Source organism: Pan troglodytes, chromosome 3, assembly GCF_028858775.2.
Source record: "Pan troglodytes isolate AG18354 chromosome 3, NHGRI_mPanTro3-v2.0_pri, whole genome shotgun sequence".
Classification (NCBI taxonomy): domain Eukaryota; kingdom Metazoa; phylum Chordata; class Mammalia; order Primates; family Hominidae; genus Pan; species Pan troglodytes.
Genome location: NC_072401.2, coordinates 503,513 through 524,024, shown reverse-complemented (window position 1 = coordinate 524,024; position 20,512 = coordinate 503,513). Strand labels below are relative to the sequence as shown.

Below are 20,512 nucleotides of genomic sequence, written 5' to 3'. Positions count from 1 at the left end.
TAAACCCCAAATATTGTTTTAATATGTGATCAATATATAATTAGAAATAAGGTATATTTCTGACCTCATTCTTCTAAACTCATTGTGTATTTTATGTTTCCAGCACATTTTACCTCAAACCAGCCATATTCCAGGTACCCAGTAGCTACATATGGCAGGTGGCAGCCACACTGAGTGCAGCCATGAGGGCTCTCTTCCCTCAGGGAAGTGAGGGCCTGAACACTTCTTTTCTGCTGTGAGGGAACAGCCTCTCTACCAACTGTTCTCCTCAGGCTCAAGGGTGGGTGGGACAGTGCCTCTAGAGAGAGCAGGGGCTGCAAGCTGAGAGTGTCCACGTGAAGACCACGGTCTCCCAGTTGCGGTTTGGTGCCGGTGTCGTGGTATCCTCAGTTCAGCCAGGTGTGGACTCTCGTTCCACGGCCAGGAAGAATAAGGCACACGGACATCAGAGAGTGAATAAAGCAGAATAGGATTTATTAAGCAAAAGGAAAGCTCTCAGCAGAAAGGGGACATGAAAGCAGGTTGCCAGAAATGGGGCTGAGTTCTGGGTCTTTTATGTGGCAAGAACGAGGAAGTCTTCTGTGGGTTCTGCCCAAATGGGAGGGTTAAATTTCCCCGCTAAGGGTGTTGTATCTGTGCATGCCTGGAGTTGACCACAGTGACTCCATCTTGGTTATTACCCATGAGTGCCCAAGCAAAACCGACAGCAGGTGGAAAGAGTGAAGCTAAAACCAAAATATTTATGTTATGTTAGTAACATTATAAGGAGCTGGGTCAAGTTAATGACATTTAGGTTGATTCATTACACCTGGGCCTAAGTGGGACAGTCTCTTCTGATCAACACCCTGGCATAAGAGGAAGTTCTTAACCACATTTCTTCCTGCTAGCTACATGGGTGGTGCAGGTGTGGTCCCGTGGGTGTTTTTCATCTCCCGAGACCTTCCCTCCCTATCTTCCTAACCAGCCTCTGCCTCCTTTCTCAGGGGTTCCTCTTCTTTTCAAATATCAGATGGTAAACAAGGAATGATGGGTCCACAGGAAGAGAGAGCACCATGTCTTCAGATCTCCTCACAGCCTTGCCCTCCAGAGTTTAGATGTGGAGGGAATAGATTAAAGGCAAACTTCTTGTTTTGCTATTTATCTTTGGACCTAATTGCCAGGCTGTAACTGTGTGTTTTTCTCCTGTGGTATGGGGCACTGTGTGAGTTTAAGTACCAATCACATGCATCCACATATACCTGCACTTCTGTTCCCAGAAGGAAGGCCGTGAGTGTGAATTGTCCAGGTCCTTGACATTTCGAACAAAAAAAATTGAACAAAGCACACAAAGGAATGAAAAACAGGAAGGGAACAGCAAAAGCAAGATTTTATTAAAGTGAGAAAGCACTCTACAGGGTGGGTGTGAGCCCCAGCAAGCCGCCCAAGGACCCGGTTACAATGTTTTCTGGGTTTTAAGTACTCCTTTTGAGGTTCCTATCAGCTACCCCTTATCTGAATGAAGGATTTGGTCCTTGGCTAATCAAAGGTTGAGGCGAATTGGTACCCCATGCAGATGAAGGCATGGCCTGTGCTTGGCCCACGGCCACTCCAAGGCACTCTCCTTTTCTATCAGAGAACTGGTACAAGGGGGAGGGTTGTAGCGACAGTCGCCTTCGATCCTTTGCTACTCGGGTGTAGATGAGGTTTTTCCTTTTGGTTTAGATGTAGGAAGTTCACGTTAACTGGCTTTAGGTTCCCTGCTCCCAGACCTTGGTGTTTTTTCTTGTAGGAAGTCAGCACGAATTGGCCTTAAGTTCCCTGCCTCCAAACCCTATTCTCCTGCCTAACTTCTGTGTAACTCAATATCATCTTACAACAAATCTAACTTTAAATAAAGGAAAAAAGAAAATCAATACTTACAGGGTGCCAAGCATTTGCAGGTTATTTGTAATCAATCTGTCCTGAGATCCTGTCTTTAATGGGTGTATATATTACTAACTTATAACTGCATAACAATCCCGAAACATACTAGCTCAGGATTGAGCTGGTTAGAAATTTAGGCTGGGCTCAGCCGGGCCATTCTTCTGGGCTCAGTTTGGCTCCTTCAGGTGTGAGTGGTTAGATGCTGGTGAATTAGGTGGCTCTGCTTCTGTGAGTGAGCTGTCTGTAAATTGAGGCACTTTGGCTTTTCTCAGATGCTATTCTCCACAAAGCTAAAATGGGCTTGTTGTCATAGAGATGGAAGAATTCTGAAAAAGATAACAGAAGCATTTAGGACCTTTAAACCTGGGCCCCAAACTGGCACCCTGTGCCAGTGCAGATAAGTCAAGAGAGGTTCAAGGTTTGGGAAACAGAATCTGTCTCTTGATAGGAACGACTATAAAAGCCATTTCCAAGGACATGAATACAATAAGAAAATTTTCAAATTGCTGTTTTTGCAATCAATTTTATCATGACTTTTCTTGCAGATGTGTCTTGTATAACTATCCCACAGCTACTAAGCAGCTGGCTGGGACTCAGGATCAACGTTGGCCTGATTCTGAAGCCCATGCACCTCCATAGACCACACTACTCAGCCAGGTTTCCTGGACCTTCAAGGGGCTGGAGTGACACTTCTGAAATAGGAGCAAGATTTTTTTGAGAATCTCATGCCATCCATCCATTACTCTTCACCATTGGAAATAATTCACTCCAGGGAATGGTTCTGAAGTCTCTTAGAAAACCTGTAAACAATTTGAGAAAATTGCTGAGCATTGGGTTTAGGAAATTAATGCCCAACATTACATTTTTAATTTATCATAGGAGAAATTTGAAAACACCTATAATGCACTAATCATACCTACAAATTCTTTGCATTTTTTGTATTTGTTGACTATTTATGATTTTTAATATAGACAAAGTCAAATTACTGTTCCTGAATCAACTTTTGCTCTGCAGGCAAGTGACATAGCAATAGGGCTGCTGCTATTTTTTCCCAGTGCAATTTAGCCAACCAGCAGAGTATGCTTCGAAGGGACAAGATGTTTTCTAAGACCTCACATTTAGGAGCAGCTATAGGGCAAGTGCCTAGAGCACACATAGAAATCACACACAACTAAGGCCGGGCGCGGTGGCTCATGCCTGTAATCCCAGCACTTTGGTAGGCCGAGGCAGGCGGATCACGAGGTCAGGAAATCAAGACCATGTTGGCTAACATGGTGAAACCCCGTCTCTACTAAAAATACAAAAAAATTAGCCGGGCATGGTAGCAGGTGCCTGTAGTCCCAGCTACTTGGGAGGCTGAGGCAGGAGAATGGCGTGAACCTGGGAGGTGGAGCTTGCAGTGAGCCGAGATCGAGCCACTGCACTCCAGCCTGGGCGAGAGTGAGACTCCGTCTCAAAAAAAAAAAAAAAAAAAAAAAATCCCAGAGATGGTGGTGGCCCTAGCTGCTTGGTCAGCCCTCCTGTTTCTCTGAGGAATTTCATCTTGACCCTTCCGGTGGCCCCAGCAATGAACTACAGCTACTTTCTGTGGTAGGTGGATAGGCTGGACTAGGGTAAAAATCTGTGACCCATATTTAATAGGGGTATTCTCTGTTGTCAAAAGTCTCCTTTCTTTCCAGATGGCTGCATAAATGTGGAGTACTAAGAAAGCATATTTGAGGGCATGGTGGCTCACGCCTGTAATCCCAGCACTTTGGGAGGCTGACTGGGTGGATCACTTAAGGTCAGGAGTTTGAGACCAGCCTGGCCAACATGGTGAAACCCCGTCTCTACTAAAAATACAAAAATTTTTCAGGCATGGTGGAGCACACCTGTTAGTCCCAGCTACTCAGGAGGCTGAGGCAGGCAAATTGTGTGAACCCAGGAGGCGGAGGTTGCAGTGAGCCGAGATCGCACCACTGCACTCCAGCCTGGGCGACAGAGCAAGACAACGTCTCAAAAAAAAAAAAAAAAAGCACATTTGAAGTCTGTATTAAATAGTAACTTTTTAGTTCTTTCTTAGTTCTAGGGGTTTGGTCAGAGCTGTGAGTTCTGACTGCTCGGCTGAGGTTCCTAGAGATAAATTTAAAGTTTTATAAACAAGTAAAAACCTATTTGGGGAGCCAGTGTAAGATAATTGGTAGCATTTAGGCAAAACTGAGAAATAGGCACAAAGGAAACTAAACTAATAGAGTCAAATATTTAACTCAAGAAATAAATTTGTATTATAACAGTAATAAAGTCATAATGTACTATGTGAGTTTGTAGTAAATAACATTTAATTACATTACAGCATTTACTGACTACAGGTATAGGTAAAAATTATGCTATAAATATTCTGAATTGCTAAAGGGGTGGTGAAGGACAGTTGAAAGGAAAGCTGTTCCCAAGTACGTCAGTATCGAAGGGCAATTCTAGAGTTTATATGGTTTAAATACAGGAAGTATTTCTCTTTTCTGTATATTTTATACGTTTTGCACACACATATATGACAACATTTAACAATTTTTGTTAAATTTTTATTAAGAATGTGCTTAAGATAATCATGTATTTTCTGTCTGAAGAGGGATTTTACTGTAATAAGTGTTATCTCTAGAGTCAAAGTTGCCTGTGTTGTGAGCAAGTCATTTTTCTCTATGGCTGTTTCTTTCTCTGTAAAATGAGGATAATAATACCTATGCTATTAATTTTCTGTGAAAATTAATTTTTTTTTGGGCAGGGGGGATGGAGTTTTGCTCTTGTCACCCAGGCTGGAGTGCAATGGCGTGATCTCGGCTCACTGCAATCTCCACCTCCCAGGTTCAACTGATTCTCCTGCCTCAACCTCTTGAGTAGCTGGGATTACAGGCGCCTGACACCACACCCAGCTACTTTTTATATTTTTAGTAGAGACGGGGTTTCACCATGTTGGCAAGGCTGGTCTCAAACTCCTGACCTCATGATCCACCTGCCTTGGGCTCCCAAAGTGCTGGGATTACAGGTGTGAGCCACCACGCCTGGCCGAAAATAAAATTTATTAACACATATACAGTATTATGGTTAGCATTTGGTAGAAATCAACTATTACTAAAACATGTATATACTGAATTCCAATACATGCTTTAATACAGAAATATCTTCTCATCACGTGAGTTTTTCAACCAAGAAATGAATGTATTTTTCCAAAAACGTGGTATACACAAGGAAATACAATTCAACGTTAAAAGGGAGGAAATCTTTTCATTTGAAACAATGTGGATAAATGTGGGAGACACTATGCTAAGTGAAATAAGCCAGAGAGTAGAATGCTGGTTACCAGATGCTTGGGTATTTACAAGAAAGGGGCATCTGGAGACATGTCTGTAAAATAACACATAGTTGCCTAGGAGGAATAAATTCAAGAAATCTATTGTACAGCATGGTGACTACAGTTAAAAATAATGTATTTTTGGAAAATGCTAACACAGTCAATGTTATGAGCTCTTATCCCAAAAGTAATTATGTGTGGTGAAGTATTTGTTAAGCAGCTAGAATTAAGCTTTTGACAACGTATATATACTACAAAACACCATATTCTACAGGATATTTTATCTGTCAATTAACAAATATATTTTAAAAATTACAGAATAATGTTGCAAATGATGAGTATCTTTGTCAAACAACTTGAGTATTATAAAAAATATATAGTTTTTGTGCTGTTTTTGTAATATATTAACCATAGAGGCTGGGCGCAGTGGCTCACGCCTGTAATTCCAGAACTTTGGGAGGCCAAGGTGGCAGGATCACAGGGTCAGGAGTTTGAGACCAGCCTGGCCAACATAGTCAAACCGCATCTCTACTAACAATATAAAAATTAGCCAGGCATGGTGGTGCACACCTGTAATGCCAGCTAATAAGGAGGCTGAGGCAGGAGAATCGCCTGAACCTGAGAGGTGGAGGTTGCAGTGAGCTGAGATCGCACCACTGTACTCCAGCCTGGCGACAGAGTGAGACTCCGTCTCAAAAATAAAATAAAGAAGAAAATAATCATAGGAACTCTAATATTTACTAGCATGGCTTAGACCCAGAACAATATATAATACAAGACAATACACTCTAGAGCTCTTACTTTTAAGCTTGAAGTACCTGGAATTTCTAGTGCTGATGGTAATCATACATATGTAAGACACTAAAAGGGCAAGGGATGCTAAAGGTCCCAAAATTGGCCACTTCGTGAACACAGTAAATGAATTTGCATCAAAAATCACTGAGAGGCTGGGCACAGTGGCACACACCGGTAATCCCAGCACTTTGGGAGGCTGACGTGCGTGGATCACGAGGACAGGAGCTCGAGACCAGCCTGGCCAACACAGTGAAACCTCATCTCTATTAAAAATACAAAAATTAGCTGGGTGTGGTGGTGGGCACCTGTAATCCCAGCTACTCGGGAGGCTGAGGCAGGAGAATTGCTTGAACCCGGGAGGTGGAGGTTGCAATGAGCTGAGATTGTGCCACTGCACTCCAGCCTGGGCGACAGAGCAAGACTCCATCTCAAAAAAAAAAAAAAAAAAAAAAAAAAAAAAAAAATCACTGAGAAACTGTTTGAATTCAACAGCTGCCATAATCTTCAAATTTTTTCCAGAGAAGGTGACCAAGGACTTGGATAAAGTTAGGTGAGTAAAAATGAAAACTGTAGCCCATGAAATGCATCCACTAAAACAAAGAATTATGAGAAATTCCTCAAGATTGTAATATGAATCTGGACAAAAAAGATCAGTGCAGATTTTGAATCTACAGAGATCATTCTATTGTTTTTCCACCATTTAACATTCACACTCAAAGATATAATATTCTGGCCAGGCACGGTGGCTCATGCCTGTAATCCCAGTACTTCAGGAGGCCAAGGCAGGCAGATCATGAGGTCAAAAGATCGAGACCATCCTGGCCAACATGGTGAAACCCCATCTCTACTAAAAATATAAAAATTAACTGGGCGTGGTGGCAGGTGATTGTAGTCCCAGTTAACTCAGGAGGCTGAGGCAGGAGAATCACTTGAACCTGGGAGGCGGAGGTTGCAGTGAGCTGAGATTGCACCACTGCACTCCAGCCTGGTGACAGAGTGGGGCTCCATCTAAAATAAATAAATAAATAGAAGATTTTGTATGGAAAAATGTTTTGCTATGTCACAGAAAATTAAATGTAAAATTCTTCACTTACCATTGTCTCCTAAAAATTTTCTTCTTTTTTGTTGTTGTTGTTGAGACGGGTCTTACTCTGTTGGCAGGCTGCACTGCAGTGGCGCAACATCAGCTCACTGCAACCTCTGCATCCTGGGTTCAAGCGATTCTCCTGCCTCAGCTTCCCGAGTAGCTGGGACTACAGGCACATGCCACCACGCCCTGCTAATTTTTGTATTTTTAGTAGAGATGGGGTTTCACCATGTTTGCCAGGATGATCTTGCTCTCTTGACTTCATGACCCACCCATCTCGGCCTCCCAAAGTGGTGGGATTACAGGTGTGAACCACCGCCACCTGGCCTAAAAATTTTATTTCTAAGATATATTTCCTCTTAAGAAATTTCAAAATTCTGATGTTTCTTCATATGGTGGTACAATATACAACCCACTTATATTAATGCTTTACTTATTCTAACTTTTGTTACATTTTACACACTTTGTGATAGAATCTCATACAATTTTTCTTTTACAAACACAGAAAAACAATGCCAACTGACTTAATCCTCTTACCTGTTGATAGTGAATTACTCTTATCTCAAGTGATCTAAATGTTGCACTGATAACCTATAAATAACCTCAAACACCCCAGTTAACCTAAAGTCCATGTGAAATTACATGGAATGAAGAGAACAGTGACAAACTAGCCATAACGCAAAAATGAAGAAAGGCTCTGAGGCATACATAGCTGGGGATAAATCATAAAGATATCACAAAACTAAAGATAATTAGAAAATAAGAAAAGAAATCCTCTTTACATTCATAATGAGTTGGTTCTGCAGCCTGAGAACAGACGTCCTCTCCACATGCACAATTAATGCCATTTGTTCGCCACAGATTATTTTCAATCTCTTACTTGGAGCTAGAAACTAACTCCAGGAATATTTATGGCTAATTATGAAGCATCTATTACACACCCAGAACTTTGTTTGTTCACTACAATAATAGATCAAAACATCCCCATGACTGACAAAGTTTTCCAAGTACTTACCTGAACAAATTGGCAAAATAAACTCATTTATGTCAATTATAAAAACTGAAAGGAACAATAACTAAAGAAAACAGCTTATATAGGGTTCTTAAATTAAAACAACAAAATGAAATGTTCTAACTAAAATAACTTAATACATATATTATGAAATTACATCTAAAAATTTTACATTCACTACATTTTATAAAAATCATTCTTATAATTTCTGACCAGCTCACATAATAAACACTTCATGAAGTGAAAACAAAAAAGAGAATCAAAGAAATTATAGCTCTAGCATGAGCACCAGACAAATAAAAACAAGGAGTTTGTATGGGGAGATTCTCAACGACAATCCATTAGATTCTAGAGTCATTAAATAAAAAGAAGAAAATATAGAATGTTTCAGGCTTCTAGATTTCCAGTAAATTATCCATGGTATTAACATAATCTTCTTTGTTCTAATATTGCTATTTTCTTTGGAAAACAGGTACAAACTCACATAAACACAATTGCTTGCTCTATAATTTTCTTACACCTAAGGTTTATCTTTACAGCAACACATTTACATACTTAACTTCATGTAAATGGAACTAAAGTTTGTATAAGTTTGCAGGAAAAGATGCCACATGTTCAAAGAGAAATGTAAAACATTTTTTAAAAGTATTCAGGATGCATAAATGTATGAATTATAATTATACTGATATAATACTACAATCATAATTGTACATTTAGAAATAATTAAAGTGTATAATTGGATTGTGTGTAATACAAAGGATGAATGCTTGAGGTGATGAATAACTCATTTACTCTGGTATATTACGTGTTGTATGCCTGTATAAGAAAATAACCCATATATGCCATAGATAAATATGCATACTATGTACCCACAAAAATTTTGGAAAATAACAAGAGTGAAAATGCAACATATGGGAATGATATTCTTCAATGTATTTGCTATTTAAAGCCACTGGAAAAAGAGAATACTAAAAATGTCATTCAACTATGTTACCATTGTTACCATCTTTTACCTACACCATTGAGTAAGGTGGGATAGGTTTAAGTTGGTGGCATAATGACACTTCATTCAAGCAACAATTATTTCAACACGTTAAAAATTTTGTTTAGTTAAAAAATTATGTTCCCACATAATCTTAAAATAATTTTAAAATTTACTGTATTTTATTACATAAATGTATAATTGGTAAAACAATTTACTACTAAAACAGATTTTCTCTCACTATAATGCAGAAGAATATTACTCTGAACACCTACCTCATGCATCACTCAATATTGTCAACTACAAAAAAGCCTCTCTGCTAGATTTTCATCATGGATCTTTCATTTCTGTCCTCACTCTTTCTTGTAAAAATTCATGAATAATGCCCACCTAATGAAAAAGAATCTCTCTTATCTCTGATGCAGCAACAATTCATCACATGCTTTCACATAAACAGGAATGTTGAAACAGTATGAAATAATTTGAGTTGAATTAACTATTATATGCTTTTCAAAAAATCTATACTTTTTTCAAGTGAAAAAATATACTTTAAATGTAGTATCTCTTCAAAAATCTTCTTTTCAACTTATATACAAAGAAATTCTCTAATAGGTTCAACTTTGGATTTTTTTAATACTTAATACTCTGATTTACTGCAGTGTCTAAAGTGTTAGTTCCTTAGTTCTTTCTACTGTAAATCCTCTGATGTTTACATACTCTTCTTTTTAAATATTTCTTCACATTTACTGCATCTACAAAATATTTTCTAGTGTAAACTGTTTAAGCTGCAGTTTTTGAACAAATGTTTTTCCACATTTATTACATTTGTAGGATTTCTCTCCAATATAAATTTTCTGATGTTGAATAAAGTCTCCTTCAGTGTTTTCCCCTATTATAAAATGTGTACAACAAAATCCATGAGAGAAGTACAGGTACTACAACCCTCTTTATATTTGTATTGTTTGTCTTAAGAATACTCTTCTTCACTTTAAAGGCCTATATTTTCTGAAGTCTTTCAACAGAAATTAGATTTATAATGTTTTTATTAAGTATGAACATTGCTAGTTAGTAAAATGTGAGTAGATATGACTTTTCTAAATTTTTTTATATTTCTACAACTTTTCTCGAATATAAAGGATATCATGTGCAAAAAGATGAGCATTGGTAAAAATTCTGCCACATTTTTTGCATTTCCAGGGGATTTCTTCAGTAGGAATTATATATATACAGTAAGATGTGACAAGCATTTGAAGCCTTTGCCGCATTTTTCATATTTTTGTGGCTTCTCACCAATATCATTTCTCTTATATTTAGAATAGATTGAGTGTGGTTGCAAGCTTTGTCACACTTTCCACGTTTGCAGTTTCTCTTCAGTGTGAATTATCTTATGATTAGAAAAGACTGAGGAAGATTTAAAGACTGCCACATTCTTCACATTTGTAAGACTTTCCTCCAGTATGAGTTCTCATATGTTTAAGAAGCCTGGAGTATGGCTTAAAGGTTTTGTCACATCCTTTACATTTCTATGGTTTTATATCTAGGATGAATTTTCTTATATTCATCTTTCATATCTTCTCAATATAAGTTTGTGGAATGAATCTTCTACTCTCAAATATGAATTTTCATAAAGGTTTGTGGATGGTCTGAAGGCTCTGCCACGTTTTTCACGTTTGTAGCATTTTTTTCCCCAGAATGAATTATCTTGTGTACAGTAAGGGTTGAGAACCTATTAAAGGCTTTGCCACATTCTTTACATGTGTAGGGTTTCTCTCTGGTATAAATTCTCTTATGTTTAACAAAGTTTGAGGATGTGGTAAAGACTGTGCCACATTCTTCGCATGTGAAGCATTTTGCTCCAGCATGAATTCACTTACGTTCATTAAGGGTTGAGGATCATTTAAAGGCTTTGCCACACTGTTCACATGTGAAGTTTCTCTCCAGCATGAATTATATTTATTAAGCATTGAGGACCAATTAAATGCTTTGCCACATTCTGCCACATGTGTAGGGCTTCCCTCCAGCATGATTTTTCTTATGTTTATTCATCGGTGAGGGCTGTTTAAAGGTTTTGTTACATTCTTTACATTTGCAGGGTTTATCTCCAGTAATAATTTTCTTCTGCTCATTCAGGTTTGTGGACCATTCACAGGCTTTGCCACATTCTTCACATTTGTACAGTTTCTCTCCGGTATGAATTCTCTTATGTTTATCAAGGTTTGAGAATGAGGTAAAGAACTTTGCCACGTTCTTCACATTTCCAGGGTTTCTCTACAGTATAAATTTTCTCATGTTCATTAAGGTTTGTGGATCATCCAAAGGTTTGCCACATTCTTTACATTTGTAGGATTTCTCTCAAGTATGAATTTTCTTATGTTTATTCAGGTGTGAGAACCGTTTAAAGGCTTTGTCACAATCTTTACATTTGTAGGGTTTATCTACAGTATGAATTTTCTTATGTTGACTCAGGAGCGAAAATTGTTTAAAGGCTTTGTCACATTCTTTACATTTGTAGGGTTTATCTGCACTATGAATTTTCTTATGTTGACTCCGATCTGTGGACCGTCTAAAGGCTTTGCCACATTCTTCACATTTGTAGGGTTTCTCTCCAGTATGAATTTTTTTATGTTCATTCAGGACCCTGGACCGTCCAAAGGCTTTGCCACATTCATCACATTTGTAGGGCCGCTCTCCAGAATGAACTTTCTTATGTTCATTCAGTTTTGAGGACTGTCTAAAAGCTTTGCCACATTCTTCACATGTGTAGGGTTTCTCTCCAGTATGAATTCTCTTATGTTTAGTAAGGGTTGTGGACCTATTAAAGGCTTTGCCACATTCTTCACATTTGTAGGGTTTCTCTCCAGTATGAATTCGCTTATGTTTGGCAAAGTTTGAGGATGAGGTAAAGATTTTCCTACATTCTTCACATGTGATGGGTTTCTCTCCAGCATGAATTCTCTTATGTTTAGTAAGGGTTGTGAACCTATTAAAGGCTTTGCCACATTCTTCACATTTATAGGGTTTTTCTCCAGTATGAATTATTTTATGCTTAGCAAAGTGTGAGGATGTGGTAAAGATGCTGCCACATTCTTCACAAGTAAAAGGTTTCTCTCCAGTATGAATTCTCTTATGTTCATTAAATATTAAAGACCATTTAAAGGCTTTGCCACATTCTTCACAAGTGTAGGGTTTCTCTCCAGAATGAATTACCTTATGTTGAGTTAGGTGTGAAAACTTCTGAAATGATTTGCCACATTCTTTAAAGTGTTTCTCTCCAGTATGTCTTGTCTTACGTTTGTTTGAATTTGAAAATTTACTAACAACTTTGACACTTGCTTTACACTGAAATATTTTGCTCTGGGTAGTTGACAAGCATTCATTAAATTCATTATAACCTCCTTTCTGCAACTTACACTCATTCAAACTTTTACAGCCTTTTCTTAATTGTAAATTATCATGTCCACATTTCTCATATCTTCTCAGTATAAGTTTGTGGAATGAATCTTCTATGCCCTGCACTGGCCAATGGTCTTGGGTGAAATGAGAACACACAGCTGAAAGAAATAAAAATTACAAATTATCCCACTTAGTAGATTCATATAAATATACTTTACAAATCTTATGAAATTATTCAAAATACATTAGTAAGATGGCATAACAAAATCCCACAGGCCATAACTTCTTCACAGACATATACATGTAGCAAACATATACTAACAAAGACACCTTTCTGTGAAATCTATAAATGAGTTAATTGTATGCAATGCCTCAGGTAAGCAAAATGCCAAGAGCCACATAGAACAGGAAGGAATGTTTGTTACATTTACCCACCAACAGCTCTTCCTCCTCCCCAATATAGCACTGTGCCATTAGGAGTGAAGTATCAACTCCTGGCTTCTTCCTTTAAAGAGAAGAAAAATACTGATACACATATCCTTACTTCTGACTTTTGAGTGTCTTTACAAAACCTGGTTTCTGTCTCCAATACCACAGAGTGCTGATAGAAATGGTGATACACTTTGGGAGGACGGATTGGGTCTGCTGAAAGCAAATGTAAATGTTTCAGGAGCAGACTGCAGTGCTAAATACAGGCAACAGGTAGAACAAGTGATTAGAGACTGTTAAGAAGAAACATGAACAAACCCTTTTAACTGAAAAATAAACACAAAATTCCAGAGAGGACACATCCTTAGAACATGTATGAGAGGTTACCATAATCTCTATCAAGGACAATTGGTTTCAGACTATGTCAGGAAAAAGCTACATTGTAAAGATTGTGACAAATAGCTTTTTGTTAATGTACAAATAACAACCAAACATTACAATGTATACAAAATATTAGAACAACACGGTCCAACAATTTAAAAATTTTCAGAAAAGGGAACGGGCATGGTGGCTCACACCTGTAATCCCAGCACTTTGGGAGGCTGAGGCGGGTGGATCACGAGGTCAGGAGATAGAGACCATCTTGGCTAACATGGTGAAACACCGTCCCTACTAAAAATACAAAAAAACTAGCCAGACGTGGTGATGGGTGCCTGTAGTCCCAGCTATGCGGGAGGCTGAGGCAGGAGAATGGCGTAAACACAGGAGGCAAAGCTTGCAGTGAGCCGAGATCATGCCACTGCACTCCAGCCTGGGAGACAGAGCGAGACTCTGACACACACACACACACAAATTATCACAAAAGGCAAGGCATGGTGGCTCATGCCTGTAATCCCAGCACTTTGGGAGGCCAAGGCGGGCAGATCATGAGGTCAAGAGATCGAAAACATCCTGGCCCAAATGGTGAAACTCTGTCTCTACTAAAACTACAAAAATGTGCTGGGCATGGTGGCACATGCCTGTAGTCCCAGCTACTCGGAAGGCTGAGGCAGGAGAATTGCTTGAACCCGGGAGGTGGAGGTTGCAGTGAGCCAAGATTGTGCCATTGCACTCCAGCCTGGGTGACAGAATGAGACTCCATCTCAAAAAAAAAAAAAAAAAATTCCAGAACAAAAATTAAAAATGAAGATGTACAAAGTTTTAAAATTTGACCTGAATAAAACTCAATGAGCTAAATGGTAACAAAACTAAATATAATTAAAATATATATATATATAAATGAAAACATTAAAAATATAAAAAACATGGAGGTGAAAAATACAAAAATAATGCCTGAGAAATTTTCAAAAGTTAAAAAAAGATGTGGCCAGGCATGGTGGCTCATGCCTGTAATCCCAGCACTTTGAGAGGCCGAGGCTGGTGGATCAGGAAGTCAGGAGAGTGAGACCATCCTGGCTAACACGGTGAAACCCTGTCTCTACTAAAAATACAAAAAAAATTAGCTGGGCGTGGTGGTGGGCACCTGTAGTCCCAGCTATGCGGGAGGCTGAGGCAGGAGAATGGTGTGAACCTGGGAGGCGGAGCTTGCAGTGAGCCAAGATTGTGCCACTGCATTCCAGCCTGGGCAACAGAGCAAGACTTTCATTTCAAAAAAAAAAGAAGGAGCTCAACAAACTTCACCTAGGATATACAAAGAGATTTATAACAAAGCACATAATAAGCAAAGTTTTAAAAGGCAAAGGCAAAAATGGAATCTTAGAAGCAGCAAGATAAAAGTGATGTGTGATTTGTAAGTGTGCTCTTATAAGATAACAAGTGAATCTGTCAACATTTTTTCAGACAAGAGAAAGTTGCGATATAGTTAACGTGCTGAAGGAAAAATAGCTTCTAAGTAGGAATAATATAACCAGTAAAACAGTCCTAAAAATGAAGAAAAAGTAAAGGCCTTTCAAGATAACCAAATGCTGAAAAGTATATTAGCACAACACCTGCCTTATAAAAAAAAATGCTGAACCATCTTCCATTGAAAATAACAGGATGCAAGAAAAAAAATATGATGATATGAAAATACATAACTTTCTGAAAAACATTTGCACAAACACAAATATAAAGTTCTGTATCATTATAATAGTGCAAAAAAGTTTTTCTCTAAAATTTAAAGGATAAAAGCATAAAAATGATTATAAACTATTCATCATAATCTGGTAATAAATATACAGCATAAAAATATGATTAGTGACATCAATAACAACATTGAGGGCAGATGTAATGAGGAAGAATTTTCAAATGCAATTCAAGTTACATTTTTAAGAGTTTAAAATATATTATTTTGGCCGGGCCCAGTGGCTCATGCCTGTGATCCCAGCACTTTGAGCGGCTGAGGCAGGTGGATCACGAGGTCAGGAGATCGAGATCATCCTGGCCTACATGGTGAAACCTCGTCTCTACTAAAAATACAAAAATTAGCTGGGCATGGTGGCGTGTGCCTGTAGTCCCAGCTACTCAGGAGGCTGAGGCAGGAGAATCGCTTGAACCCAAGAGGCAGAAGTTGCAGTGAGCTGAGATCATGCCATTGCACTTCAGCCTGGGCGACACAGTGAGACTCCCTCTCAAAAAAAAAAAAAAATATATATATATATATATATATATCTTTAAGAAATTTTTCAGAATTCCCAAGATACCACAAAGGTATAGATACACAAAAGTATAAGAAGTAAAGTCCTATCAACACAAAAATCTAAAAGACAAACAGGAAGACAGAAAAAGAAAATAAGGGACAGAGATAAAATAATCCAGTAAAACAATTTATAAAACAGGTAAGCCTTTCTATTTCAGCAAATTATTCAAATATTTATGAAGTAAACTTTCCATTCAAAATACATGCACCAAATAAAGGGACTGATTGAAAAAATTAAAAAACAAGATCCAACTTGTTTTTCTACAAGAGTCACTTGAGGTCTAATGATTAAAGGAGACTGAAAAAGGCAAGATAAAAGAAGACATTTCATGGAAATAACCAAATAAGAGGAAAACAGGTCCAAGTTATATAACACAAAGTACATCTTAAGTCAAAAACTCTATTTCATAAAATATACTTTAACTAAAAGCTCATAAGGGGCAAAGGAAGACATTAAACAATAATAAACAAGTTCATTTACTTAGAACCCATGATAAATGTGTGTATACATATATTAATGTGTGTGTGTGAATGTGTGTGTGTGTGTATCTTACACTAGGGTTCAAAATATACAAAGCAAATACTGATAGAATTAAAGCAAGATATAGGGAGCAATGTAATTGTAGTAGGATATTTCAATATCCCAATTTCTATAATGAATAATGAAACAAGACAGAATATTCATAAAGGAATAGAAGACTTGAAAGCAGTATAAAACAATTTTGCCTAAAAAGAAGATGTCTAAATTCCTTAATGCAGTCTCCAGATTAAATGCAATCCCTGTCAAATTTCTAATTAAATTCTTCCAGAAAAAGAAACAGCAACCCCCAAATTATATGGAATTTCAAGAAACAATGAAGCACTCAACAATCTTCAAAAAGAGTAACAATGTCAGAAACACTACAGTTCTTGATTTCAAAAAACATACAAAGCTAAAGAATTAAAGCAATTTGGTATGAGTATGAAGGTGAACACCTAAATCAATAAAATCCGGCAAAAATATGAACTCTCACACATATGGTCATATAAAGAGTAATTTGGACACTCACAATTATTGTAGCATTGTTACTGAAAGCAAATAAATGAAAGTAATGAAAATTTGTCTCACCAAATCAATGGATAAATATAATTTGAAATATTAAAATAATGAAACATTGGCCGATTGGCCAGGCATGGTGGCTCATGCCTGTAATCCCAACAGTTTGGGAGGCCGAGACAGGTGGATCGCTTGAGGTCAGGCGTTCGAGATCAGCTTGACCAATGTGGTGAAACCCTGTCTCTACTAAAAATACAAAAATTAGATGGGTGTGGTGGTGCACGCCTGTAATCCCAGCTACTTGGGTGGTTGAGGCACAAGAATTGCTTGAACCTGGGAGGTGGAGGTTGCAGTGAGCTGAGATGGTGCCACTGCACTTACATTCTGACTGGGTGACAGAGCAAGACTCTGTCTCAAAAAAAAAAATCTTTTAAAAAAAATGAAACATTACTGTTTATAAAAAGCAAAAAGTATCCTAATATGTATAATAAAGATACATGTTGATGGCACTGTGTAACACAAAATAAGTCAGCCATGAAGAGACAAAAATTGCATGAGTCAACTTACATGAGATATATAAAGCAGTCTGACTCTAAAATAGAAAACAGAATTGTTTTTGTAAAGGGCCAGAAAACAGAAAAAGTAGGTAGTTGTTTAATGTGTATGAGTGTTAGCCTTGCAAGATAAACATATTCCAGATAGAGTGCAGAAGAATATCGATATAATATGACTAAGGTAAATACTTAAAAGTATTTATGGCATGTGTATACCTATGTAACAAAATCTGGATGTTCTGCACATGTACCCCAGAACTTAAATTATGATAACAAACTTTGGAAAAAAACAGTATTTAAGATTGTAAAAGTTTTGGCTGGGTGCAGTGTAATCTCAGCATGTTGGGAGGCCGAGGCGGGCAGATCATGAGGTCAGGAGATCAAGACTAGCCTGGCCAATATGGTGAAACCCCGTCTCTACAAAAAATACAAAAATTAGTTGGGCACGGTGGTGCGCACCTGTAATCCCAGCTACTCAGGAGGCTGAGGCAGAAGAATCGCTTGAACCTAGGAGGCAGAGGTTGCAGTGAACTGACATCGCACCACTGCACTCCAGCCTGGGTGACAGAGTGAGACTCCACATCAAAAAAAAAAAAAAAAGATTGTAAAGTTTATGTGTTTTTGACAATTAAAAATAGTATCTAAAATCTGAGATACAGACATATGACAGTTTTTGAACTTATCTTCAAGTCGCAAAAGTGTTTCTCCCACACACAAATATAGATTTACAAATAAATAGAGAGTAAAATTAGGAGGATTTCAATGACTATTCAAAACCACCATTGAACACACACAAACAGAACAAGTAACTCATAAACAATACAAAACCAATACACATACAGATAGACTCATACTGGAAATAGACATATCAGTGATCCATATTTCACTTGTGCTCCAGTCTTACAGTGTACACAGCTGAATGCTGTCATACACAATTATAATATAAAATAAAAACATACTTGTCCTGTTCCAGATCTCAAAAAAAAAAAAAAGATTTCTGCTCTTTCCTATCCAGTATGATATCAGCTATTAATCTGTCATATAGGGTCTTTACTGTATTGAGGTACATATGATCTATACCTAATTCGTTAAGTTTCTGAAATCACAAAGCCATGTTCAATTTTGCCAGTGTTGCTTCTACATCCACCAGTTGGCCAGGTTTAGTGGCTCACGCCTGTAATCCTAGCATTTTGGGAGGCTGAGGCAGGAGGATTACCTGAGGTCTGGAGCTCAAGACCAGCCTGGTCAACATGGCGAAACCCTGTCTCTCCTAAAAATACAAAAACTAACCAGGTGCAGTCCAGCTACTCCCAGCTACCCAGGAGGCTGAGGCAGGAGAACTGCTTGAACCTAGGAGGCAGAGGTTGTGGTGAGCCAAGATCGCACCAGTGCGCTCCAGTCTGAGCGACAAAGCAGGACTCCATCCCAAATTAAATAAATAAAATAAAATATGTCTAGCAGCAAACCGAATTGAAAAGGTGAACACTCTCTACACTGATAATTATAAAACATTGATAATGCTGGGTGTGGTGGCTCACGCCTGTAATCCTAGCACTTTGGTAGGCCAAGGTGGGCAGATCACGAGGTCAGTAGTTCGAGAGCAGCCTGACCAACATGGTGAAACCCCGTCACTACTAAAAATACAAAAATTAGTGGGGCATGGTGGCACACGCCTGTCATCCCAGCTACTCAGGAGGTTGAGACAGGAGAATCATTTGAACCCAGGAGGCAGAGGTTGTGGTGCACTGATATTGTGCCATTGCACTCCAGCCTGGGCAACAGGGTGAGACTTCGTCTCAAAAAGCAAACAACAACAAAATTGATAAAAAACTGAAAAAGACATAAAAATTGAAAGATATTTTTCCTCATGAATTGAAAAAACGTTACAAAAGTGGCCATACTACCCAAGGTGATCTACAGATTCAATGCCATCTCTATCAAAATACCAAAGACTTTTTTCACAGCAATGGAATAAACAAGCTTAAAATTAACCAGGACCAACCAAAGACCCCCAAATAGCAAAGGTAATCCTGGGCAAAAAGAATCAAGCTGGAGGCATTACACTACCTGACTCCGAAATATGCTATAAAGCTATAATAAGCAAAACAACATGATACTGGCATAAAAACAGACAGATCAAACTATCCAGTGAGCCCAGTAATAAATTCATGAAACTAGAGGCAAGTGATTTTCAACAAAGATGTCAAGAACACACATTTGGAAAAAGACAGTCTTTTCAATAATTGGTGCTAGGAAAATTGATTACCTACATGATAATCAAAAAATGAAACTAGGCCCCTAGCTCTTACAGTATAAAAAACTCAATCGCAAATAAAGATTTAAATGTGAAACCCAAACCTATAAAGCTATTTGGATAAACATAGAGGAATGCTTTACCACATATTACAGAGCAAAGAATTTTTAAGTAAGACCTCAAAAGCACAGGCAAAAGAAGTAACATTATGCAAATGGGATTACAACAAACTAAAAATGTTTTGCACAGCAAAGAAAACGTTAACAAAGTGAAGAGATAATCTACAGAATGAAAGAAAATATTTGTGAAATATACACAACAAAAGATAAACTTATAGAATATTTAACAAACTTAACAACAAAAATAACACCCAATTTAAAAATAGAGCAGAGACCTCCCGTTCCAAGATGGCTGAATAGGAACGGCTCTGGTTTGCAGCTCACAGCGTGACTGACGTAGAAGACGGGTGATTTCTGCACTTCCAACTGAGGTACCTGGTTCATCTCATTGGGACTGGTTGGACAGTGGGTGCAGTGCAGCTCACTGAGGGCAAGCTGAAACAGGGTGGGGCATCACCTCACCTGGGAAGCACAAGGGGTTGGGGGATTTCCCTCTCCTAGCCAAGGGAAGCTGTGACAGACTGTATCTGGAAAATCGGGATCTCCTGCCCAAATACCGTGTTTTTCCAATGGTCTTAGCAAACGGCACACCAGGAGATTATATCCCACGCATGGCTTGCCAGGTCCCACACCCACAGAGCCTTGCTCACTGCTAGCACAGCAGTCTGAGATTGACCTGCCAGGCAGCAGCCTGGCAGGGGGAGGAGCGTCCACCATTGCTGAGGCTTGAGTAAGTAAACAAAGCTGCCAGGGAAGCTTGAACTGGGTGAAGCCCACTGCATCTCAACAAGGCCAGTTGCCTCTGTAGATTCCACCTCTGGGGGGAGGGCATAGCTGAACAAAAGGCAGCAGAAACTTCTGCAGATTTAATCGTCCCTGTATGATGGTTCTGAAGAGAATCGTGGTTCTCCCAGCATGGTGTTTGAGATCTGAGAATGGGCAGACTG

At 38.5% G+C, this 20,512-nt stretch overlaps 1 protein-coding gene across 9 annotated transcripts in view; it reads right to left on the bottom strand.

Moving 5' to 3' along the window:
- Window positions 1-1,348: 1,348 nt before the first annotated feature.
- The window catches only part of ZNF141 (zinc finger protein 141), a 46,315-nt gene continuing 27,151 nt past the window's right edge, over window positions 1,349-20,512 (bottom strand). For 3 of the 9 annotated variants that reach the window (XM_054682627.1, XM_054682628.2, XM_063807749.1), the window contains one exon: window positions 1,349-12,654. In XM_054682627.1, coding sequence (XP_054538602.1) covers window positions 11,456-12,654 — 1,199 coding nt within the window. In that variant the 3' untranslated portion in view covers window positions 1,349-11,455. The remainder of the gene's footprint in view (window positions 12,655-20,512) is intronic. The other 6 variants (XR_008547390.2, XR_008547393.2, XR_008547392.2 and 3 more) reach the window with 6 other exon arrangements.